General features: G+C 43.7%; 1 protein-coding gene across 1 annotated transcript; it reads right to left on the bottom strand.

The window, feature by feature from the left end:
• Positions 1-1,438: 1,438 nt before the first annotated feature.
• On the bottom strand, positions 1,439-26,757 carry cotl1 (coactosin-like F-actin binding protein 1). Its single transcript, XM_072517900.1, has 4 exons — positions 26,415-26,757; positions 26,212-26,294; positions 24,576-24,733; positions 1,439-1,959 (listed from the first exon to the last, which is right to left on the bottom strand). The coding sequence occupies exons 1-4, from the start codon at positions 26,489-26,491 to the stop codon at positions 1,843-1,845; spliced, it is 435 nt and encodes a 144-aa protein (XP_072374001.1). The 5' UTR covers positions 26,492-26,757; the 3' UTR covers positions 1,439-1,842.
• Between the last annotated feature and the right edge of the window lie 26 nt (positions 26,758-26,783).

Raw genomic sequence — 26,783 nt, 5'->3', positions numbered from 1 at the left:
ACCTTTTCAGGAAGAGTTCCAAAGACCCACGACCTTCAGTGAAAATATTTTTGCCACATCTCAGTTTTAAATAAGCATTTAATACTAAAATCTGTCAGCCCTACAACCCTTCAAGATCTCTGTAACCCAATTCTAGCCTCTTGGGCTACCTCTGTTTATGGTTTTTCCTACAGCTGACCAGGTTCCAAGCTTTGGAATTCCCACGCCAAGCTGGTCTTCCTTGCTCTGCTTCTCATAACCCAACACTTTGACCCTTTTCTTTATCTGTCCTAATATCTGGTGGTCAGTATTAAATTTAGTTTGGTCATGCTCCTGGAGTACTGCCTTAGAATTTTTTACATTTTGTATAGCAGTATGTTATGGTTGCTACAAGGCACCATTATCTAGACTTTGTATGCTTATCAGGCCTCATTTTCTTTCTTTCCTCCCTCTATGACTCATTGTATCAAAGATGGAGTTTATAAAAGGGGGAGGGAAAGAAAGAGAAACAAAAGCAAAGGGCCTTGGGCTTAGCCCTGGTTTACCAGCTAACCAAAACAGTATTTACCCAAATAAAATTATCCTCTCAAATCATTGTACAATATTTAAGGCCTAAAATCATAGAATCCCTACAGTGCAGCCCATCGAGTCTGCACGAACCCACTGAAGGAGCACCCTACTTAAGCCCGATCCTCCGCCCTATATCTGTAACCTCATCGAGACACGATGGTCAAAACTAGCACGGCCAATCCACCTAATCTATACATCTTTGGATTGTGGGAGGAGTCTCCAAACTCCACACAGACGGTCACCAAGGTCAGAATTGAACCCAGATCCCTGGCGTTGTGAGGCAGCAGTGCTAACCACTGTGCCACAGTGCAAAAAAAGCTTTCTCGGTTGGCATGGTTTCAATACCATTGACCCGAAGAATCCCAAATCCAGAAACAATAGTGATGGGGCCAGTTCCTGGACACTTAACCATTCATTCATCAGACATCTGCAAACCCAAAACAATTGTACCAAAACCAGGAAGGCCTCAAATTCAGCTTAATTGCGAGTGGTTTTGGAATACAAACACCAGCACTATATTCTCCATATCCAATAGATGGACGACTAGCAATAGCTTGCAACATAGCTTCTACACATCAGGGGATGGAATTGGAGCTCGAAATCCTTGGAATTTCACCAATTCGTTCAACACGTTACTGAATAGAGCAACCAGTTGGATAAACTTTTCTCGTCATGGTGCAGAGGCAAAATCTATTATAACGCAATTGGATTGTGAAGATGTTGATACCATCCAGAGGATATTCCAGAAAGCTCAGTCCCAACAGGTTTAACAGTTGCTGCGGCAACCATCGATTGCCAATCAAGTCTTAACAAGCACAATTCGGAAAGAAAGCTCGTGTTTCTTGGTTCTTTAAAAGTGGCTTCATATTAAAAAAAAAAACACCAGTGCTTCATTTTTGAAAAAATTTATTTGGGAATGCATCATGATCATCATCCGCCCCCTGCCTCATGCCCACCACTTAACACGTTTCCAGAACAAGGAGCCTTGGCAAACTGGCATATAAAAATTTGAAACAAAATAAGATATCTTCTTCTGGGACCATTTTGAAGAAATTATTATGTCAACCACAATTTAAACAAAGAAAAGGCAAACCAATAAATTGATGAAAAGCTTTTGACTGTGCCAGTGGACTCTTTTACATGCACCTCCAAACTAAATTAAAGAGGGCATCCAGGAAGCTGAATGACTACAAGTCCCTTGGGGTTGATGTGGGTAGGAGATGCAACTATATGGCCATCCAATTTTCTCCACATCCTATAGCCAAGCAGCAGATCGAAGGTTGCTCGTACACTTCATTCAACTTGTTGTTGTGCATCATAATTGGCTCCTCCAGTTTTCTCTAGTTCTTGTTTGATGTATTCCTCCGCCAATTCTTGGTGGTCACAGATGACAAACTCCTTAGCAAAGTTCTGCAAGTCAAAAAAAAAAAAAGAAAATTCTTGGTGAATAACCAAATTAAAGATTTTAAAATAACTTCTGGTGCATGCGCACACCACTAAAACACACACTTATTGCCCATCCCCAATCACCCTTGAACGGAGCGGCAGCCAGACCATTTCAGAGGGCTTTTAACAGTCAACCATATTGTTGTGGGTCTGGAGTAGTATGTAGGCCAGACCAGAAAGGGACAGCAGATTTCTTTCCTTAAAAAGAACATCCCTAAAAAAGACCATTAGCGAACCAGATGGACATTTACAATAATTGGTCATAATTCATGGTCATCGTTAGATTTGAACTCAAAATATCAAGTCTGCCACGTTGGGATTCGAACCTGGGTCCCCGGATTACTAGTCCACTAAGTCATTGCCTCCAATAAATTCCAGAATGTGTAAAACACAAGGGCTCGGTGAGATTCCCTGGCCTCCTCGCTGTGTGTTACGCAGCGCTAGAAGACGTCCTGCCATTGGCCAGTGGCAGAAGCTTCTGGTCCCACCACGGCCAGTGGGATTTCCCATTAAATCCACACATGCTATCTGCAGGGCCCAGAGGTCGGCATGAACAGCCGGAAGATCTTGCCCATGATACAGGAACAGAAATGTTTCACGAATTAATTTGTAGCTAAAACTTCACGCATATTAAAAAGCGAATTTAGAAAGAAAGAAAAATCATTAACCAACTTGCAAAATCAACCTTCATAATCATAGAATCATAAACAAATCAGGAAAATATGAAGGACAAACACAGAAAATTAACAGTGGTCAAACGAATTCCATACATATTTGAACTGCACATCAAAAATGGCAAAACGTTTTGTGCATTAATGACCATCTTACATTCTGCCAACTAGAACAGAACTTCAAAAAAAATAAGGTTTTCTGGTATATCAATTTTATGCTCCACATATACTGAACAAACCTATCTAGAAAAGAATGGCCAAATTGCTAAATCCAATCATTCTTCTAACTTTCCTGTACACAGATTATGCTCCAATTTGGCACACATCATGACTCATTCTATGATACCACAAAAATCCTATAATCTACTGTTCATTACCCTCTGTTTCTTCCCAAAGAGTATGAATATGGCTCACTGTTCATTTCCCGCCTTTTCTTCCTGAAGGGGTATGAATGACTCATTTCTCCAGAAGATTTCTAGAAATGTCTCCCTCTTCCCCCATGCCCACGTCCTTCACCACATATCCCTCATTAAAATATCCAGTTATTTATTCATTCAACCAACTCATTAATTCTATTTATATACCCCTGCTCACACAGAAAAAACATGAAGCTTTCGAAACCATTATTATGAAATGGCAATGATTCTGTGCAAACAAATTTAAATGGAGGGGTTATGGCAATTATTACATAAGTGCACCATCTTTATAGAATGCATTACACTAGCAAACAAGTAGAATCTGAAAGTGGGTTTTCAAAAATTAGATTGAACAATATCACTTAGTATTCTCACATGTTAACATTACAAAAAATACTAGAATTAAAAAATTTTTTTTTTTTTTTTTTTTAAAAAGCATTGAGAACAAGCGTTTTTGTCCAAGTTGACCCCTGAAAGCAGCGCCTCTAAACATTCGGGCCCAACTGGTAAACTACTTCAGGGAAATAGTGATGTTGTATAATCTACATTTCGGGAGATTGAATATTAGCACACACTGAAAAGGTTTAACGTGCTGTTTTGAGCAGTACATACCCAATCGCCAAGAGCTGGAAAGTGGGGTGAGATTGGTGAGCCCATATTCAGCTGGCCTTGGCCAAATGGCAGCATCTGGTTTTGTAATTCAATCCAGAATGTGAGCTGACCATTGGATCACTATCTTAGGAATGATTTACTAAACATGTTGGAATGGCAAAGAACGTTTGAAGAACTTCAGAACACGTACGCAAGTGGTTTAATGTATTTCGCCATGTGTTACATAGAACATAGAAAATACAGCACAGAACAGGCCCCTCGGCCCACGATGTTGTGCCGAATCTTTGTCCTAGATTAATCATAGATTATCATTGAATTTACAATGCAGAAGGAGGCCATTCAGCCCCTCGAGTCTGCACCGGCTCTTGGAAAGAGCACCCCACCCAAACTCAACACCTCCACCCAACACCAAGTGCAACTTTGGACATGAAGGGCAATTTATCATGGCCAATCACTGTTCTGATGAAAATAAAGCTTGTGCTTCCAACATCAGCATTGCTTATTTTAAATGTACACTATACACTAAACCAAGGAAGAATTGCTGCTGTCAATGTACTGGGTTGATTGGGAAATGGTGATCTACACAAAATACAAGTTATAATAGAACTGCATAAAACATGGCCACAGCGCGAGTACCATGTACAGTTCTGGCCATGTTAGAGGAAGGATGTGATCTCATTAGAAAGGGTACCGAAGGAATTTAAGGATTTTGAAGAAGAGGTGTTGTCCGTTTACATTCTGCATAGAATTAGAAAATCAGAGGTTTACAGCACAGAGGCGGTCATTCGGCCTGCTGGATAAGGGTTGTCCAGACTTATCCCACATTCCAGCTCTCGGTCCATAGCCTTGTAGGATGCTGCATTTCACATTTTAAAACAATATGCATTTGAATGTTTCTTCCTCTACCACCCTTTGAGGCAATTAACTCAAGAATGCACCCACTGGTATAATTCTCAACTCCCTTCTAATCCTTCTCAAAATCACTTTAAAATCTATGCCCCTTGCATATTGCCCTGACCAGACACCTCTAATGTTATACACTTTAATTAAATCTTCCATTACCCTCCTCCATTCCAAAGCAGAATACCCAAACTGCTCCAGTCCTTGCAAATTCCCTCGGAACTCTTTCTAATGAGATCACATTCTTCCTCTAGCATGGACCTGAACTGTACACAGTGGCCTCATGTTTTATAGAGTTCTAGCATAAGTTAATAGTGAAAGCATACCACATGTATTAAATCACCGCATCTACCTGTCCTTGTGACTTGGGATGTGATTGTCGCTAGTGATTGCCCTGCTCTTACAGCCACAGTAAAGTTGACCCAGTTAAATGTCACGTCGCTGCTGAAATGAAAATCGCTTATTGAATGAATGAATGAAAATTGTTTATTGTCACAAGTAGGCTTCAAATGACGTTACTGTGAAAAGCCCCTAGTGGCCACATTCCGGCGCCTGTTCGGGGAGGCTGGTACGGGAATTGAACTCGCGCTGCTGGCCTGCTTTAAAAGCCAGCTACCTAGCCCTGTGCTAAACATGCCCCGTGGAGCCTCAGCAAATGGGCGTGGTCCTCCTGCTTTCAGGAATCCATGGCTGTCCCTTCTCTATCGAATCTCTTCCAACCCTTTGAAATATCTGCACTCAGTATTCTGGCCTCTGGAAATCCCTCTTTCTACTGACTTCACTATTCTTTAGGTGCCTAGGCCCCAGGGTTTAGAATCCCTGCCCAAATCTCCCTCCTCGAAGAGGCTCCTTAAAACGTAGGCTTTTGGCCATTTGGCCTAATATCTTCTTAGGTGGCTCAGCGTCAAATTTCAGTTATCAACTTGGAACTTTTTATTACATTAAAGCTGTTGATTAGGTTGTAGATTAAGTCAGGAAGTATTCGGTCAAGGAGCTTGCGGTCATAATGGGGCTGGTTTAGCACAGTGGGCTAAACAGCTGGCTTGTAATGCAGAACAAGGCATGCAGCGCGGGTTCAATTCCTGTACCAGCCTCCCCGAATAGGTGCCGGAATGTGGCGACCAGGGGCTTTTCGATAACTTCATTGAAGCCTACTTGTGACAATAAGCGATTATTATTATAATAACCTGTGAATTTGGAGAAAGGGGCCTAAGCAGTAAACGTGTGTGAAATGCGAACACATTTAGTCTAAGGCTTTTTCCAGAAGTGCATTTACTGAAGTTCAGTATTTTACAAATTCAGGCCATCTGTTTTTAGAACTATTTGTTATTGGTTACAAAAGCTGTATTGTAAGAGCCAGAGTGGTTGCATTTTGTTAACAGAGTCCTGACATTCATGTTAATTTACTCTGCACAATGAATACAAATTGTTCCTCTACAGCACAAAGCACATCTCCTACTTTTTAAAAAGGATCTCCACCCAGATCACAGTTCAACTTCCAAGAAACCAAGTTTTATTGCTCGCTATATTTATTCACTTTCCAGGTTGTTAATGTCGGTTGTTTATCCAAGCGACAAGTGAGATTACAGTAAAATTATAAATTTAAATATTGAAAATGATGATCGCAATTAGATTTGCAACAATATGGGAAAAGTGCGGTTTTGACACCTAAAAAATGGTATTGGCAAATATTACGGCACATCTAACATTACCCTGGACAACTCCATTTTATACCGCGTTTTAAATTTCACTAATACTATTGAGTAGTATCAAATTAATTGCAAATTTGAATAAAAACTACCAAGGGTACTGGGTCATTATGCCACAATTAAGACTTCACCTCGAGAGAATAGGCAAGAAAGTGGAATTGAGGCCAAGATCAGATCAGCCATGATCTTACTGAATGGGGGAAAAAAAAAACCAGACACGAGATACCATTTGGCCCATGCCTGCTCCCATCGCTTGGCCCCTTTGGTGTCCACAAGTAACAAATCTGACAGCAATTTCCAGTTTTCCACAGGCAGTGGTTTTCCATTTTGCCCTGTCCTTCACAAGCTTTGTACACTGTTGAACCTCTTGTGAGGCAACAATCAAATACATATGCAAGTACCTAATTTCAAGCCCTTCCCACAAGACATCGGGGGGGGGGGGGGGGGGGGGGGGGAAAGAGAAAAAAGAGACTAGCCCATTCAGTTGCTCGTAAATTTTTAATGGTGTGCCAAATCTTTGCCAGCTCACTTTTACAAATGCGAGTTTAAATACTTATCGTTCGGATAAATATCGGTACTCTTAACCCTTTCCCTCATTATTTAGCTTTCGGATTTTGACTTTATACCAAATTCTATTTTAGCAAGTCAGGAAATGCGAGGATTATTTTCATCTGATTGGTTGCAGGCACACATGTTGCCACCTCCCAGGTCCCAGATCCCGAGACAGAGTGCTGCCCTATTTCAGTTTCCATCACAAATCATAGTTGCAATGCTGGTCCCTTTACAAAGTAGCATATTCTTCAACTGAACATGGCAGGAGAACAGGAAAGAAAATCGGCTGTGCTGAGGAACACAAAAATATGCAGGTTCAGAGTCGCCTCTTCTGGCGAGCTCCAAAAATCTGACACTAAATAGGTTCTCCACCCTCCCCCCACACACAATTGGCCTCCACTTTTTCCCTGCATTGACTACTCTACACGAAGTAGTTACCAGGGGCTGTTTAGCACAGGGCTAAATCGCTGGCTTTGAAAGCAGACCAAGGCAGGCCAGCAGCACGGTTCAATTCCCGTACCAGCCTCCCCGAACAGGCGCCGGAATGTGGCGACTGGGGGCTTTTCACAGTAACTTCATTTGACGCCTACTTGTGACAATAAGCGATTTTCATTTCAAGTAGGTACATCTAAACCTCTGAACCATCTGCGCCTCACCAAATTGGAGGTGGTCTTTGCTGCTTCTCAACTTTCTGGCAAACTCCGTTCATAAACAAACTTAAATCATCGGAGGGTTGGGATTAACAGGAGCCTCTTCTCCAGTGAAGAATCCCAGGATCTCCAACTAGCACAGCTGCCTGAAGCTAGGTTGTCTTTTTAAATAAATACCATTTTTAATTTCATGCATGATATTTATGCTGCAGACATTTGACAAAAAGTGTACACCATTTCTAGGTTATGGCTGTGCTACTACCTTGAGCAGACAGAGTGGAATTCTCAGGCCTCAGCCACGTGTTGCTCAGCAATGGGAGGTGGCACGCCATTCACTGGCGGAGGAATTGGCTGCTCCTGCCGCTGTCAATGGGCATTCTCATTGAAGCCATCCCACACCGCCGGGAAACTCACGGGAAAGTGTGGGCTGCCGGCGGGACCAGGACATCCTGCTGCCAGTGAACGGCCAGAGAATTCCAGCCATTATCTTCTCTTAGAATTTGTGCTTCGTCCATGTCGGTATACAAAATCGGTTTACCATTCCTTATTGCTGCTACATGTTGCACGATTGGTTTTAGTGAACTATCCTCCAATATCCCGAGATCCCACTTCCACATCGAAGCCAGTTAATGGACACTCCCACCCGAATACATATCCCTAGTTTCAGTACCTATCATTTGTCCACATTAAATGCAATTTACTACTCATCCTATCCAGACTCCTCTATTTTGGCAAATGTATTGAATGCATTTCCTTCACGATCACCAATTTGTGTCACCCACAATTGACTACTTTGACAAATAGAAATAAAATGACCATGAATTCGCTGTGTTTAGCATTCTATGATTAAAATATTTTTTCTGCTAAAATGGTTTCTCGGGAGAATAGTTTAGTAACAGAAAACGCAGGGCAGCACGGTGGCACAGTGGGTTGGCGCTGCTGCCTCACGGCGTCGAGGTCCGGTTCGATCCCGGCTCTGCATTTAATAACAGAAAACGCAGGGCAGCACGGTGGCACAGTGGGTTAGCCCTGCTGCCTCACGGCGCCGTGTTCCGGTTCGATCCCGGCTCTGGGTCACTGTCCATGTGGAGTTTGCACATTCTCCCCGTGTCTGCGTGGGTTAGCCCTGCTGCCTCACGGCTTTAGGTCCGGTTCGATCCCAGCTCACTGTCCATGTGGGGTTGGCACATTTCTCCCAGTCTGCGCTTGGGTTTCACCCCCACAACCCAAAATGTACAGGCTACGTGGATTGGCCACGCTAAATTGCCCCTTAATTGGAAAAAATGAATTGGGTACTCAATTTTTTTTTTTTTAAAGTAACGCATTTTGATTTTCACATCCTCACAAGAAAACCAAATGTTTTATTAAATGACTTCCACACCGAAAATGTACAGGCAAAAACCTTGATAAAGCAGGTTTATACTTTGTAAACCTAACAACTAGTTCTGGAGTTCTCTCAATGGACTGTTCTATCACAGACTAGGGGTGAAATTCTCCGGTATCGGCGCGATGTCCGCCGACTGGCGCCCAAAACGGTCGGGCATCACGCCGCCCAAAGGTGCGGAATGCTCCGCATCTTGGGGGGCCGAGCCCCAACCTTAAGGGGCTAGGACCACGCCAGGCGAATTTCCGCCCCGCCAGCTGGTGGAAAAAGCCTTTGGTGCCCCGCCAGCTGGCGCGGAAATGACATCTCCGGGCGGCGCATGCGCGGGAGCGTTAGCGGCCGCTCACGGCATCCCCGTGCATGTGCTGTGGAGGGAGTCTCTTCCGCCTCCGCCATGGTGGAGACCGTGGCGAAGGCGGAAGGAAAAGAGTGCCCCCACGGCACAGGCCTGCCCGCGGATCGGTGGGCCCGATCGCGGGCCAGGACACCGTGGGGGCACCCCCTGGGGCCAGATGGCCCCGCGCCCCCCCAGGACCCCGGAGCCCGCCCGCGCCGCCTTGTCCCACTGGTAAGGTAAATTGTTTAATCTACGCCGGCGGGACAGGCATTTTAGCAGCTGGGCTTCGGCCCTTCCGGGCCGGAGAATCGCCGGGGGGGGGGGGGTCCCGCCAACCGGCGTGGCGCAATTCCCGCCCCCACCGAATATCTGGTGCCGGAGAATTCAGCAACCGGCGGGGGCGGGATTCACGCCAGCCCCCGGCGATTCTCCGACCCGGCGGGGGGTCAGAGAATCTCGCCCCAGGTTTGGAATTCAGACGTGAAGGCCTAAATTAGCCTCAATCCTGGTGAATGTTCAATTTTCCCCAGATACCAAGAAGAGAGCATGGGAAACACGATTATTACATCTCCAACCTGTTTATATCCCCTCAGGATTTCCAAGATGCCAACAAGTTCTAGTTCCTCCTCCAGCACACCGGAGATTTGGAAAGCTCGTGGAAGCTGATCTCCGATGAAGATTTTTCAAGACTTGCAGTCATGATTTGGGTGTGCCCCGTCTACCCACTACCAAGAACATCAAATATCAAAATAAACCATCATAATTTTAACGGGATGTTGAATACGTGAACATGGAACGTCGGTTTAAGTTAGTGTCAAATGGATTTCAGATGTAGTCAGCTTCACGTATCCAACTTGGATTATAAATATTCAGTGACTAGAGCTCAATTAATATTGAAAGACGGAGATCCAGAATAATATCACTTTAGGTCATTTATGGTGCAGTAAAACCGATTTCAGATATGGAGGAACAAGGATTTACACGTGGGTGGAAGAAAATTTGAGGCGGGGCTAGAGAGCTGAGCAACCAACATAAATTTAAGGTAAGCCACAAAATAGGTCAAAAAAATTGAAATGTGAAAACTAAATTTAGACAAAATTTCTGCCTACTAGCATCACAACCAAGTGCATTTTTCTCCTGAAGTAATGTTTCAGAGCTTATGGTGTAGGAGGTAACACATTAGCATGGATAGAAGATAGTTCCCGGTAGCTAGCCAGTCCTGGCATTAATGGGTCTTTCGCTGGTTGGCAGGATAGAAGTAGTGTGCCACAGAGATCAATGCTGGGGCCTAAGAATGAAGGGACCAAATGGCTGCTAAAAAACAACGATATGTAGGACTAAGGAGGCTACAAAGGGAAATTTAAAGGGCACAGATCTGGCAAAGGGATCAAAATGTGGGGAAACATGAAATTCCCCATTTTTGGCAGGAAGAATACAAGAGCTCATTATCCAATTAGCAGGAAATTACAGAGGTCGGAGATTCAGAGGCATCAGGGCGCCATCGTGCATGAATCACAAAGGTTAGTATGCAGGTACAGCAAGAATTAGGGAAGCTAATAGAATGCTGTTTATAGAATGTTATTTACTGCAAGGGAAATTGATTACCAAAGTAAGGAGTTTATGCTTCAGTTGTACAGGCCATTGGTGAGGCCACGGCCAGAATCCTCCTAGCCATTTGCCGGCAGTGGGGTTCTCTGGTCCTGCGGAAATAGAATCCCGCCATCAGCCCACCGCCAAGAAACACGTGGCTGGGAGGCCAGAGACTCCCTCCCCACATCTAGAATACGGTGTACAATATTAGTCTTCTTATTGAAGGAAAGATACAAAGGCATTGGAAGCAGTTCAGAGAAGAAGGTTTACTAGATTAATACCTGCAATGGACAGGTTTTCTTAGGAGGAAAGGCTGGATAGGCTAATCTTTTATCTACTAGAGTTTAGAAGAGTAATAGCTGACTTGATTATAAGCACACGATCATGAGGAGTTGTGACAGGGTGGATGGGAAGAGAATGTCTCCGCTTGTGGGAGAATCTAGATATCCATTTAGGACAGAGATGAGGAGAAATCTTCTCGGAGGGTCGTGAGTCTTTGGAAACCTTCCTCAAAAAGGCAGTAGAAGCGGAGCCCTTGAATATTTTCAAGGCAGTGTTATATAGATTAACAAGTCTATCAGGTCACAGTCAGATCAGCCATGGTCTAATTGAATGACGAAAGGCTCGAGAGGCCAAGTGTCCTACTCCAAATTCGTATGTACATTTGTTACTTTGAAAGGTCAGAGATAATTGCACCAGAATGTACTGTAAAATTCAATCCCCAACAGCACAGGAGGCCATTTGGCCCATCAAGTCCATACCCACTCTCTGGAGAGCAATGCAATCAGTCCTATTCCCCCCATTCAATTTAATAATCTTTATTGTCACAAGTAGGCTTACATTAACACTGCAATGAAGTTGCTGTGAAAAGCCCCTAGTCACCACATTCTGATGCCTGTTCGGGTACACGGAGAGAGAATTCAGAATGTCCAAATTACCCAACAGCACATCTTTCGGGACTTGTGGGCGGAAACCGGAGCACCCGGAGGAAACCCACGCAGACACGGGGAGAACGAATAGACTCCACACAGACAATGACCCAAGCCGGAAATCAAACCTGGGACGCTGGTGCTGTGAAGCAACAGTGCTAACCACTGTGCCATCGTGTCTTCCCAGTAACTTGAGCATTAAAAAGGTTCAGCATAAACTAGCACATTTAAGTACAAAAGCAGCAATGTTATGAAGAGCAAGAACCCATAAGATGTGTTTAATGTTCTGTATTTCAATATCCAAATCATTTCTTTCAAAAAAAAAAAAGGCAGGGGGTTGAAGGACTGAACTGAGGAACACCACCGTCCACATCCTACAGTCTGAAAGATAACCATTTAGCACAACACGCCGTTTTCAGATCCAAGCAAATTTCTTTTATCCAAGTTAACACTGTTACTGCAGTGACACAAACCTCCATTTTATGTGGTACTTTGTCAAAGATTTTCTTAAGAATCCATATAGACAAACACCCAATGCATTCCCTTGAACAACGTTAGTTACTTGATCAACAACCTCAGTTACTTGATCAAAAAAATGTAATTAGATTAGTCAATCATGATCTGCTTTTACAAATCAGTGCTGGGTCACTTTAATTAACAAAATATTCTCAAAGTATCTGTTGATTATTTTCCCAGGATTCCTTAACCATTGCTGATGTTAAACTGGCCAGCCTGTGATTACTATCCTTGCACCTTTTATTGAATGAGGGTCAATCTTCAATCCTCTGACATTTCCCTCTTAACTGGGGAAGACTAGACGATTATTTCACTACTTCTTTTAGCAACATGGGGTGCAAACCTCTGGACAAGGTGACTTATCCAACCTCAAGCACAGCCAGTCTTTCCAATACATCCTTCACATCAATTTTTCCCCTTCTATCAATATTTTGTCAGCATCAAAAATGATTGATTTTAGTATTCTAGCCTTTCTCTGTGCCCAGAAGCATAGATCATCCTCTTTGATTCTATAAGGCCACCCACTCACTATTTATATGCAAGATGATTTTTTTTCCCCCACAAAGGGGAAAGCAGCCTATGGTCATCTGAGACTATGGCGACTTTACCTTGACCCAAGGCGGCAGTGTTTAGCGCTGCCGCCTCAAGTGCCAGGGTACAATTCTGGCCTCGAGTGACTGTCACGTTCTCCCCGTGCCTATGTGGGTTTCTTCCGAGTGCTCCGGTTTCCTCCCACAGTCCAAGGATGTGCTGGTTAGGTGCAGGAATAATGCTAAATGCAGGCATGGATGCACGGGGTTACAGGGATAGGATAGGGTAAGTGGACTTGCGCAGAGTGCGCTTTCAGAAAGTTGGTGCAGGCTCAATGGGTTGAATGGCCTCCTTCTGCACTGTAGGGATTCTACAGAATATTAGACACTCCCATCTAACCAATTTCAAGCCACAATTCTCCCCCAATTTTTTTGTTTTTTGGGAGGAGTTCGGCGAGGTGTTTCCCGTTGTTTTTTTGGGCGACGTCAGATCCGTATTCATGCGGACTCATTTTTGGGGGAAGTTTCTCACTGGTCAAGCCCACACTAAATTCTTTTTACAAACTTAAGAGCATCAATATTTGTTTTCCAATTAAGGGGCAATTCAGTGTGGCCAATCCACCTACCCCTGCACATCTTTGGGTTGTGAGGATGAAACCCACGCTGACACGGGGAGAATGTGCAAACTCCACACGGACAGTGACCCAGGACTGGGATTCGAACCCGGGTCCTCAAGAGCTGTAGGCAGCAGTGCTAACCACTGTGCCTCGTGCCGCCCGTCTAAATTTTTTTCAGCAGTGGGGAACTAAAGTCGCCTGCCAGACTGGCTCTTTGGGGCCGCATTTTGAAAGTATGCCGCGATCTCCAATTGAGCTAGAGGGTCTCTTCCCACCCCCCCTCCCCTTCCAATTGAGCTCAAGGCCCCCCCCCCCCCCCCCCCCCTCCTATGTGAGCACATCCCAACTTCTTCGCCCCCTATCATGGGCATGGTCCCCCTCAGGCTCAGACCCTTGGTAGTGCCACCAGGCACTGCCCACCTGACAGTACCAGAGACAGTGCCGCCCTGCCCATCAGGGGGACCCCCAGAGTGGCCATTACATCTGGTCTACGCTCAAGGCCAGTACCATCAGAGCCCGGGTAAAGCTTCACTGATGCCTATGGCCTAAAACAGTCAGTGCATATTTAACAAGCCATTATATTAGCTGGATTATGCCCAGTGAGGGAGTGATCTAGATGCCGGCAAGTGCGGAGTGAAGACTGTTTTGGGCCTTTTTCAGAATGCTTCTGGTGCAACGGGATCGGTGCCAGTGGTAAAAATTGTGCCCTATTTTACTGTTACTGCCATATCATATTCCACACTGCTATTTGCATTTGCAGCTCACCAACCTTATTCACCACAGAGATTTTAGATGTATTCTCTCTACTTTGGAGGCTGGTGCCCATCCCAAGCCCCTGCCAATTTTCTTTAAAATCCTTCCCAATCACACTTCATGAAAGTCTTGTGAAGACACGAGTCCCCATCCTGTAGGTGCAAAAGATATATACTCTTCCCCAATATTAAATCCTACATTCACTCCAATGGAAGCCACCTATATAAACCTCATACTGTAATTACATCCACCCACTGATGGCTCACAGTGATCCCTCCAGTGCCATAAGGATGTATGAGATTGTATTATTGCCTTCCAAATCCATTCCCATGGATTTTCCAGAGCCCAGTGTTTACATCCATGCATCAGGTTACTGCCCCTGCCATAATACCAAGTCAGCTCATCAAAAATCACAAACTACATTCAGCGTTACTGTGACAAAAGGTAAACTTTCCTCGTCCTTCTGGACTTGGCTGCAGCAGTTGGCCACTCCCATTTTCCTCCAATACCTCACCACCATTGACTAGCTGCGGCACTCATCCAATTCCATTCTTATCTATCTAGTCATAGACAAGAGAGTGTAACATGCAAGGACTTTCCTTCCTGCTCTTATTCCCCAAGGATCTATCTTTGGCTCTCTCCCATTTCTCATCTACTTCCTGCCCCATGGCAACAAATCAATTGAAGCTTTTCCAGCTTTACTTCACAATTATCACCTCTTCCCTACCTGTTCCACTGCTGCTAGATCAGACATCCAGCATTGGGTGGATGAGCAGAAAGTTCCTCCAAACATTGGGAAGACTGAAGCTATCGGTGCCTGCTCCAAACTCTTTGATGCCTATCTACCAACGCCATCCCATTCCCGAGGAACAGTTAGTGGTTCCAAACCTTGGTCTCACATTTGACCCCAAGAAGAATTTCTAACCTTCTACTCATCACACCTATCCCCATAACATTGCCAAGCATCTCAGCTCATTGGTTGTGGGAGCCCTCATTCATACTCAGGACTTCATTATTCCAACATCATCCTGGCTGGTCTCCCACATTCTACCTTGGTGGTGGAGGAGGGAGAGAATGGCCTACTTTGTCCTGGAATGTGTTAAGCTAGTGTCGTTGGAGCTGCACTCATCCAGGCAAGTGAAGCATATTCCATCACACTCCTGACTTGTGCCTTTTAGATGGTGGACAGGCTTTGGAGAATCAGAAGGCGAGTTACTCACCACAGGATTCATAGCCTCTGGCCTGCTCTTGTAGCCACACTATTTATGTGGTTGGTCCAGTTAAATTTTGTGCCAACAGTAACCCCAGAACATTGAGGGGTGATTCAGCAATTGTAATGCCACTGAATGTCAAGGGGTGATGATTAGATTCACTCTTATTTTAGATGATTAGGGCCTGACATTTGCATCATGCAAATGTCACTTATTACTTCCCGGCACCAGCCTGAATGGTGTCCACGTCTTGCTGTGTGCGAGACTGGACTCTTCAGGATTAGAGTTGTCGAATGGTGCTGAACGTTATGCAGATCATCAGTGAACATCCCCACTTCTAACATTACAATGAAGGGCAGGTCATTGATGAAACAGCTCAAGATGGTTGGATCTAAGGAACTTCTGCAGTGATGTCCTACAGCAGAGATGATTGACCTCCAACAATTGTCACAGTGTGTGTGGAGGTCGGACTCAATCAGTGGAGAGATTTGCCTCCGATTTCCATTTACTTCACTTTTGCTAGGGCTTCCTTGATATCACATATTGGTTAAATGTTGCCTTGATGCCAAAGAGAATCACATCCTCATCACAGGTTCAGCTCTTTTGTCTGTGTTTTCCTTCACCATTGGTTTCAATTCTCTGTAGCCTGTATGTATATTTAGACCTACCCACGTACGTAACACAAAGCATTCCTGAGGTAAACATCATTTAACAAACAGTGATTAATGTCCCCACATCATATTAACATGTTCTACACTTGTAGCTTTATTTGATCCACAATCTTGGATTATTTCCTCTGCAATTATCTTTTTATTTATGGCCTTCAAATAGAGCAAAGACCAAAGACCCCAACACAGATCCCTGCAGGGAACTAGCGGTAACTGGTTAGAAAACAGATCCAAATATGAACAACTTTCTGCCTAAAGGCCTTCTGCCAATTCTTATTCCACTCCAGTAAATTCTTTCCAATTCCACAAGATTCTATCTTACAGAGTAGTTATTTGAAAGAGTACTTTGTCAAAGGTTTCATGAAAGTCTAGGCCAAAATGGCAACTCGATTGCCCTGACCCACTAATTTGCCATTTCCAGAAAAAAAAAATTCTAACTTATAATACTTCCTTTTCCAGATGCCAATTCGGCATGTAGGGCATCTCTTTGAGAAAATTCTCAAAAAAAAAAGTTAACCATTCCTGAAGTTCTAGTTATCTGGCTCTGTATCTATAGCAACATCCTGCCATTCCAAAGATACATGTCCTGACTCCGAGTTCTTAAAGACACATGGTTCGCAAAAGAATCGGTGCATTTACGTTAAAGGGGTTATTTTCTTGTGCGCATCCCTCAGCCAACACTCCCAATCTATTTTAACGTTTCTTTTTCTGTCCAAGATAGCATTCGCGATGATTTTATTTACAATTTTACAGTTAACAGCACAACTTTATTCTTTTTTTAAAAAAAATTTAGAGTACCCAACTTTTTTTTCCAATTAAGGGGCAATTTAGCGTGGCCAATTCACCTACCCTGCACATCTTTGGGTTGTGGGGCCGAAACCCACGCAAACACAGGAGTATGTGCAAACTCTACATGGACTTTAGTCTTGAAGACAAGGTCCTGGGAATCTTTCAATCTTTTCAAAGCAGTATTTATGTCTTCTTACTCTCGATTAATGATTTTCTTATTGCTGCTACAATTATCCACGATCCTTTTCTAATAACCATTTAGCTGACATAGCTTTATAGCTTCCCCATATCCCTGGAAACTATCTGCTTTTAATTTATACATATTTCAAATAGTCATACTTGCCTTTAGGATATGACCAGCCACCTCGGCCTATTATTGCCAAATTTCTTTCTTTTAGGGACATACTTGCCTTCTGTACGTTTGAATTCACTCTTTTAAAAACATGCCGTTCATACTCAGATGTCATCTCCCATCCATCAGGGTTAATCAATTGAACCACTTCAACTATTCTGCCATCTTACTGAACTTGGTCCTTTTAAAATCCAGAGACACTGATTTTCAGTTCCATTAGCCAACTGAAACGTTACAAGTTTTAGGGTTTGAAACAAACAGAAAATGCTGGACAATCTCAGCGGTTCTGACAGCATGGAATCCCTACAGTGCGGAAGGAGGTCATTAAACCCATTGAGTCGGAATCGACCCTCTGAAAGAGCTCCCCACCTAACCAGAGGGGTAATTTAGCACAGCCAATCCACCTAACCTGTGTATCTTTCACACTGTGGGAGGAAACCCAAGCAGACACGGGGAGAATGTGCAACTCCACCCAAGGTTGGAATCAAACCCAGCCCCCTGGTGCTGTGAGGCAGCAGTGCTAACCACTGTGCTGCCCTTCTGTGGACCTTCCATGTTGCATCTGTGGAGCGAGAATGGATTTAATTTATTGCCACATGTATTAGTATACAGTGAAAAGTATTGTTCCTTGCATGCTGTACAAACCATGCACCGTACATAGGGAAGGAAGGAGACTGCAGAATATAATGGGAAGGAAGGAGAGACTGCAGAATATAATGGGAAGGAAGGAGAGACTGCAGAATATAATGTTACAGTTATAGCAAGGTGTAGAGAAAAGTGTAGGTGTAGAGAATGGAGCTCACGCTGTGAGTCTGGATGACTCAGTATCAAAGTATTAGGATTTCTCTAGGCGATTTCCTACACGCACTTTTGATACCGAGTTAGGCTGGCTATTAAAAACTAATTTTATTAAACAATTAGTCGGATTTCCTCATGAAACTGTCATTTCAACAAACCTTTAGCTGCATGGACCACATCACATTATGCTACTGAATTCTGAAAATGGTCACCCAAACCGATCACTCGATTCAGAATTTAGTAATTTGGTGATATACTAACTCCTCACTTTCAGGTGCCTGGCCTGGAAGTCAAGGACAAACAAACACACAGATTCAAAATATTAGTAGATTACATATCCCAAGTGATAAATGTTTAGATAATCTGTCAAGCAGAATAGTACTACAAGGTACACTATGACTAGTGTACAATAGATTACAATGAGATACTAAGTGGGTCAGCCATACACCAGTATTACTAGGCCCTCCTGTGATTTGAGGTTTCATTGGACGTGCAACTCGGTTTTAAGATGCCCGAAAAGAGAAAAGGTGGAATAAGCTTATATTTATAGCATGTCAATCAGCAAAGTAATTTTGAAGCGCAGTTAATTAAAATATCCATTTTCAGAAATGGCAATGAGATAAATGACCTAAAAACAATTTTGGTTCTGTTCTTTGTAAATACTGCATCTCGTGCACACAAATAAGGGCAGAGACAATGCAAGGATCATGAAGATAAAGAAATTGATGCAACAGTTTCAAGTTTTTGGAAAAACATCCATATTTTGTAAATTAAAAGGATGGAGTTGGGGAAAAAAGTTGCGAATCAGCAGAAGATTTATCAAAGAAGGTTGACTGTCAAGCATGAAGGTCCTGCATTAGAGCACTAATCTTGTATTCCAGCTTCCACATTTGGAAATTCTAGCCTCAATTTTCACCCTGAAGGCAACACAGGAGCATAGAATTCACCAAATGACTTCATAAGATATATAATCATGAAAGTGGAGAAGAAATCTTCGAGCAGCTGCACAAGTTGTGCAGTTTAGAGTGGCATATATACCTGACCTCGCTCTGAAGGAGGAGAAGCTCTTTATCCATTAACATTTTATTTTCAAACTATTAGCTAAAGGAGCACAATGCCCAAGCCAATCGGCTTCAACTCCAGTCCCTCAGGATAAGCTTTCCCTTGTCCATGTCAAGACTGTGACCAGAATTCATCCAGACTTAAAGTGAGACAGAAACTGCATGCCAGGCAAAGGCATATTGTTGCTCTAAATTAGACAAACTGCGAAATTCCTTTGAAGAAAAATAGCTATTTATTGAAAAGTTCCAATATCAAATGCAGGGAATGGTTTCAAATCACTGGCACCAATCAAGTATGAGAGATTACTGCTAAAAAATAATTCTGCCATTTAATGATGTTGGCCAAGTAGATTTTGTTCCAAATGCTCAGATACATACAATGCATTACAAATCCTAGAACATTTAAAGCACAGGAGGTTGCCATTCAGCCTGTATCAGCTCTCTATTAAGAACAATTTAACTAGTCCCATCCCATGCTTTTTCCCTGCGGCCCTGCAATCTTTTGCCCCTTCAGGTGCTGATCAATACCAATTTGAAAGCCAGGACTGAATCTGCCTCCACCACATTCCCTCAGCAAGAAATCTTACATCACCAGGTTAAAGTCCAACAGGTTTGTTTCAAATCACTAGCTTTCGGAGCTCTGCTCCTTCCTCAGGTGAAGGAGCAGTGCTCCGAAAGCTAGTGATTTGAAACAAACCTGTTGAACTTTAACCTGGTGATGTAAGACTTCTTCCTGTGTTGATCCTGGTGATGCAAGACTTCTTCCTGTGTTCATCCCAGTCCAACGCTGGCATCTCCACATCATGGCCACATTCCCTCAGGCAGTGCATTTGAACTGGAAATACTCAAAAGCAATAAAAACCTTGGCCAAATGTTTCAAATCAGGGTCCTCCAGTTCTTGTCCCTTCTGCCAATGGGAGCAGCCTCTCTACTTACTGTATAGACCGTCCTTCATGATTTTGAACATCAAACCTCCTCTCAAACCTCTCTTCTCCAAGGAGAACCTCAGGCATCTCCAATCTATACAAACTGCGATTCTGCATCCCCAATAAATCTCATCTGCACCCTCTTGTCATTTGCTTCCCAAGTGTGGCCCAGTGCAGCGGAGGCCAAACCAGTATTTTAAAAAGTTCATCATAACCTCCTTGCTTTTGTAAACAACACTGCCATCTACAAAGCCCAATATCCCTATAGCTTTTTAAAAATCATGCCTCCTTCAATGACTCATGCACATAGACCCTGGGTTTCTCCATTTCTGCACCATTCCTTTATGTCATATCATCTCTCAGTCTTCTTAACAAAATGTATCATACCATACTTCGGTATTCCAATTTCACATGCCCATCCATTCCATCAGACTGCCTTATGCTCTCAACATTTATCTCTGCCCACCTCAGTTCACAATAAATACTCCAAGTTTTGGATCATATGCTAATTTTGAAATGGTGCCTCGTACATCAAAAAACTGCGGCAACAGACCCAAGTCTCGACCTCTGTAAAACCCCACTGTACATCCATTCATCACTATTCTCTGTATCCATGTTGTGAGGGTCCATTTTACTCCACGGTAAGCCTATTGCGTGGCTCTTTAACAACCCCATTACTTTGATCAACCCTCGGTTACCTCATCAAAAACTCAAATCAAGTTAGCTGAACAGGATTTGCCTTTTAACAAATCTCTGCTGGCTTTCTTTATTTAACCCATACAGCAATCATTAATTTGGTCCTGGCTTGTTTCGTTTCCAAAGGCTTTCTCACTACCAAGGTTAACTGACTGCTGTGTTTGCCCTTTTATGGAAGAATGGTATACTATTTGTAATTCTCCAATCCTCTGGCACCACCCCTGTACAGGAGGTAGTGCCGCCACAATTTGAATCCTTACTTCCCCGAATGTATACCACCTGAAATTGGCCTCCCTCCAATTAACAATTTTCACTTGATTGCTCTTTTTGTTTTCCACAACCAACTTAAACATGATGATACTTTTTGATCGCTGTCCCCGTCCCCCAAATGCTCTCCTACTGATACTTGATCGACTTCACTACTATCTACCAGAACCAGTAATGCTTCCTTCCTTCCTTGTTGGGCCAGAAATACACTGATCAAGAAAATTCTCCTGGCACACTTCATGAACTCTTCTCTGCCCTTTATTACACATCCTCAAGTTGCCCTTGAACAGAGTGGCTTGCTAGGCCATTAGTCAACCAAATTGTTATGGGTCTGGAGTCACATGCAGGACAAGGATGACAAATCTTCCCTGAAAAGGACATTAGTGAACCATTTGGGTTTTACAACAATCAATGATAGATTTCACAGTTACCATTACGGTGTCCAGGGGCGGGATTCGCCCCCGTCATCCTCCCAAATTCTCCGGGCCCCCAAAAATCGGCCCGGCGTGAGTCGCACCTCCCGCCTCGGAGAGTGGCGGGGTGTGGCACGACTCAATGGGCCCCGGGGCCACCCGAAGTCTCCGGCCCGCGATGGGCTGAAGTCCCGCCCGTTCTTTGCTTGTCCCGCCGGCGTAAATTGGAGTAGGTCCCTTACCGGCAGGACCTGGCGGCGCGGGCAGCCTCCGGGGTCCTTGAGGAGGCGTGGGGGGGGGGGGGAATCTGGCCCCGGGAGGTGCCCCCACGGTGACCTGGCCCGCGATCGGGGCCCACCGATCCGTGGGCAGGCCTGTGCCGTGGGGGCACTCTATCCTTCCGCACCGGAGGCTGTACCGGTCCGCCATTCCCAGTGCGGAAGCGAAGCCGTCTGCGCATGCATGGGGATGACGCCAGCACGCGCTGGCGCTCCCACGCATGCGTCAACTCCCGCTGGCTGGCGGAGGCCCTTCGGCACCTGTTGGCGTGCCGCCAAGCCCCTTTCCCTCCGGCCGACAGGGCACAAACCACTCCGGGATGGGCCTAGCCCCTGAAGGTGCGGAGGATTCCGCACCTTTGGGGTGGCCCGACGCCGGAGTGGTTCACACCACTCCGTCCCACTAGGAGTAGGGGAGAATCCCGCCCCAGTTTTTAAATTGAATTTAAATTCCACTAGCTGCCATGGTGGGATTAGAATCCCATTAGCCTGAGCCTCTGAATTACTAGTCCAGTGACATTATCACTACACCACCATCTCCTTCTTCATAACCCAACCTTTCCTGAGCAATTTTTATCCAGGAATAGTCCCCAGCCATGTCCATTGGAGCCAAGTCTCCATTATCACCATGACATCAGATTCCCATGTGGCCACCTTTACCTGCAGCTCTTCAACCTTATTTACAACTTGTACATTTACACACATGTACTTGGGGGGGGGGGGGGGGGGGCACAGTGGTTAGCACTGCTGCCTCACTGCGCAGAAGACCCGGGTTTGGTCCCGGCCCACTGTCCGTGGGGATTTTGCACATTCTCCCAGTGTCTGCATGGGTCACGCCGCCACAACCCAAAGATGTGCAGGCCATACTAAATTGCCCCTTAATTGGAAAAAATTGAATTGGGTATTTCTACAGTTTAAAAAAAATATATATACACATGTACTGGTTTGACCTCCATCTATTAATTTATTTCTTACTCTATGTTGACTCTCCCAATCTTTTGTACACCTGGTTTCTCCTTTCTAATATTATATCCTGGTTCTCACTTTACTGAAAAATTAGTTAAACCATTGCCAACAACACTAGCAATCCCACAATGAAATCCCACCTTCCCAGAAACCAAAAACCCACCCTTCTGCACCATATCTCCAGCCTCACATTAACTTATCTGCTCCATTCTCCTACCTTTATACTCACTAGCTTATGACACCAGGAGCAATCTGGATTGCTACCTTCGAAGGTCCTAATCATTAGTGTTCTTACTAGAAGGACCTCTACTGATGTTATTGGTACCAACATGAGCCACAGCCTCTGGCTGTTAACCCTTTCCCCTCAGGACATTCTGCATCTGCTCGGTAATGTCACCTCTTGGAACATGCAGAGTGAAGGAGTGGAATAATCAACCCAAAAGAATAGAATTAAATGGACAAAAGTCTCACATCACCAAACTGATTTTTTGTTTAAAAATCACAAATTATTAGTCCTGGTTTGAAAAGGTGATGTTCATGAAGACGAGATGCTTACAGTCAATGCAATAAACGGACAGCTCTTTATTCAAAACCTTATTAGGCAACCATACACTGCAATCAGGTTTGTTTCTGATATGCGCACTATATAAATTATTGGGCTAGCATGGGACAACAAATGGAAGTCCATGAAATAATTTCCAAAAGTCATTTTTCAGATCATTAGATGGAGCAATAAATGTATTCTGAACATGTGCATTAACCCTTAGTGCAAATGATCAGTAACTCGGATGTGCCTGCTTCCATCATGTTACCCCAAAAATATCTATTTCTGTTACCATATTTGTGTTCAGGTTATAAGGCAAGGTGATAAACATTCTATTTCTACCTCCAGTGGGTTACATTATAATTGAAGCTAATTATTATTCCTGTGGCATGCTATCTCACACACAACGCGCATGAGGGAGCAGGTTTCGAGTCTTTAGAGACTGTCTGCTATGGAAACTGTCTTTCTTCCATGTTGGAGAAAGCTTAAATCATAACAACCCTTCTGCAGCTTATGATGAGCAACACAACAGAATGATTTTTTTTTTTTTTTATAAAGAGAGTCACTCTAGGTGCCCTTAACCCAGAGGCAGTTACGAATAACAGAATATTAAACTCTATTCATAATTAAAGATATGATTTTTGAAGCAAGCAGTGCAGTATTTATTAGCCAAGTGATTTATTTACTTCCAATGCGGAGCATCCAGGCCACATATTACAAGTGACAATGCATCTCATCCCACGTTTATACCAATAGCTTACTGAACAGCATCAATTTGAAATTGAAGGAGTCAAGCAAACTGATAGATTTGCAAGCTATTAAAAAATGTTTGACATGATTAACATGCTCATTGTACACATGGTCAATGGGAATGGGTCTTATATAATAGAACGTTATAAAAGCATCAAGAGGGCAGTACGGTGGCGCAGTGGGTTAGCACAGCTGCCTCACGGCGCCGAGGTCCCAGGTTCGATCCCGGCTCTGGGTCACTGTCCGTGTGGAGTTTGCACATTCTCCCCCTGTTTGCGTGGGTTTCACCCCCACAACCCAAAAATGTGCAAGTTAGGTGGATTGGCCACGCTAAATTGCCCCTTAATTGAAAAAAATGAATTGGGTACTCTAAAATTTAAAAAAAATTAAAGCATTAAGTTCCATTTGCTATCCCCAAAGTAGGAAGAGACAGCTTGCAGATATAGGAAGAGACAGCTTGCAGATATAGTTGAATAGTTCAAAGTATTTACTGGGCTATTCCTTAGCAAATCCCTAATATTTTTATTGTAAATACAACTGCAGAATGCATTTCACAATCAAATTTTTTCTGGCATCTACAAGTGCCCTTGCAAGGCTTTGAATAAAAAAACCTGGAAACCAACTAAAACCAGTAGCCACACTCATTAAAATCCACTGTGTCGCCACAACATTTAACGGATTGATTGATGACCTACCTGTACTACTTCCTTTACCAAACTTTTATCAGTGCTGACTTTGGCTCTCTGCAGTACAGTGACTCCATCTCCAATCCAGGTAATCAGAGCAAACTTGGCACGCTTGCTCATGGCGTCTCCAGTGATGATTCGATGAAACCCAAATAATATACAGTCATCTGCCAACCAGAATGGCAGTATGTTAGAAGGACACAATTTTGAACATAACCATTCATTCATTCATTCAGCCTCACAAGGCCTCTCTCCTTTATATATAGATGCCAAGTGTTTCTAGCTGATCTTTTCAATTTCCAGCACGTGTATGTTTTAAATAAGAAACAGGATTTGCTCACGAATCAATCAGGACTAGTTTCTAACCCCGGCACAAAGTAATTATTTCAATTAATGACCAAAATAACGGCAGAAGTATTTTTAAAAAGTGAAAAGCTGTATTAAATTGAGCATGACGGGTTTAAGCTACACCTTGGAGCATTGCAGATAGTGTAAACATGCAACACTGTGGAATGCTAGGGCAGCAAGCATAATGAGCCAATCATCAAAAGGGAGAAGAAACTGGGAGGTCGTTCTTACTCACCTACTGCTCAAAAAAATTACAATGCCACAACCTTGCTTTATCTCCCCACACCCATTTCCGGCGGGTGATACATGCAGAGGAGTCAAGGGCAAATTGAAAATCCAAAATAAAAATAACAGCCAACTTCAGGACCAACAAGAGCCATACAAGAGGAAGATTTAAACCCTACACTTCACATTTTTTCTAAAAGAGTGGGAATGAACCCACATTTTAATATGGTTGAAATTTTGCCCATATTAAAATCATTGTTTTTTTTTTCCAAAATAGCCCCAAAGTTCTCTTTTAAACAAAATGGTTCCTTCGATTAGGTGATTGAAGTTGCCCAAGGACAACAGTTAAATCCTGATTAACGCTTGCAGTGCACTGCAGCTAAACCATTTTAGCCTGACAGCCAGCTACATCTCCCTCCTCTCTACTAAAATCCACACTCCAGAATGGAGAGTTTGAAGACAGCTATTTTGATAAACATTGTTCTTCAAATTCTTAGCTAAATACGAGGGACAATGTTTTTTTTAAAATAAAAAGCATTTCCAGAAATGGGGAACCAAAAGTAAAGCTGTGAACAATTTCCCAGTTGACTGCCACACCTTATTTTTTTTTTACATTTATCACAAGCTTTAAGGTGGCAACACAAAACGGGGGGGGGGGGGGGGGGGGGCGGGAAGAAGAGATTTAACTAATGCGGAGATATATTTTGCCCAATGGCATAGCAGTGAATTACTGTTAAAAGGGAAGGGAAAATATTGTGAAGACCTGGGATCATGTCGACTCTTTTGGTTGGATTAACATTGCGCGCCCCCGGGGGGGGGGGGGTAAAATATGGACAAGGATAATTTCTACAGGGAATGCAATACTCCAGATGCAGTTTCAGCACAGCGTGTATGTACCCTCCTAACGAGGTACCACCACACAACGAAGTGAGAGAGAGGAGTGCAGGGTTTATTTTAAATGGGAGAGCAGACGAGGCAGTTGCTTTTTCCACTAGATAGACCCTATGCACATCAAATAAGAAAATCAATAAAATAAGCAGTCACAAAAGCCCCCGTCCCCCAAAAATCTTACTTGTGCATTTAAGTTTAAAGTCCTCGTAATCTTTGCCTTGTGAATCAGGAACAATAAGGTGTCCGTCGTATTTGAAAATCACCCTGGAAGGGAGAGAGAGACACACAATGTTGATATGTACATACAGTTAGATTTTTTTTTTTAAAAATAAGGACGGAGTTTGCATAATTAGAAGAAAGTGAGCGATTTGGCCTGAAACGAACCAATTGACATCGTTGTCATCGCCCCGGACGAGATTATAGGACTCTCTGCACGCTTCTTTATCAATCTTCGTAGCCATTTGAGCGATCGGTGAATCAGCTGGCGAACTTCTGTCCAGTAAATCCGAGTATCAATGGGTTCAGCAGAGAGGAGGGGGGGAAATAAAACAAAATAACGTTCTGCAGCCGGCAGGAGGATTGCAGCTGACGATTTCAGGCGGGGTTGCCGGTTCCACGATATCTAGTAAGAGGTCTCAGACATGGGTTAGGAAGCTCCCGTTATGAGGCTGCACAGATAATGTGAGCAGCTTTAGCGGATGCATTTCAGCCCCTTTTTACCGGCTTTGGGCGTTGGTGATGTCGTATTTCCGT

Source organism: Scyliorhinus torazame, chromosome 10 (genome assembly GCF_047496885.1).
Source record: "Scyliorhinus torazame isolate Kashiwa2021f chromosome 10, sScyTor2.1, whole genome shotgun sequence".
NCBI lineage: Eukaryota > Metazoa > Chordata > Chondrichthyes > Carcharhiniformes > Scyliorhinidae > Scyliorhinus > Scyliorhinus torazame.
The sequence above is the reverse complement of the archived record's forward strand: the minus strand, read 5'-3'. Positions and strand labels throughout refer to the sequence as shown.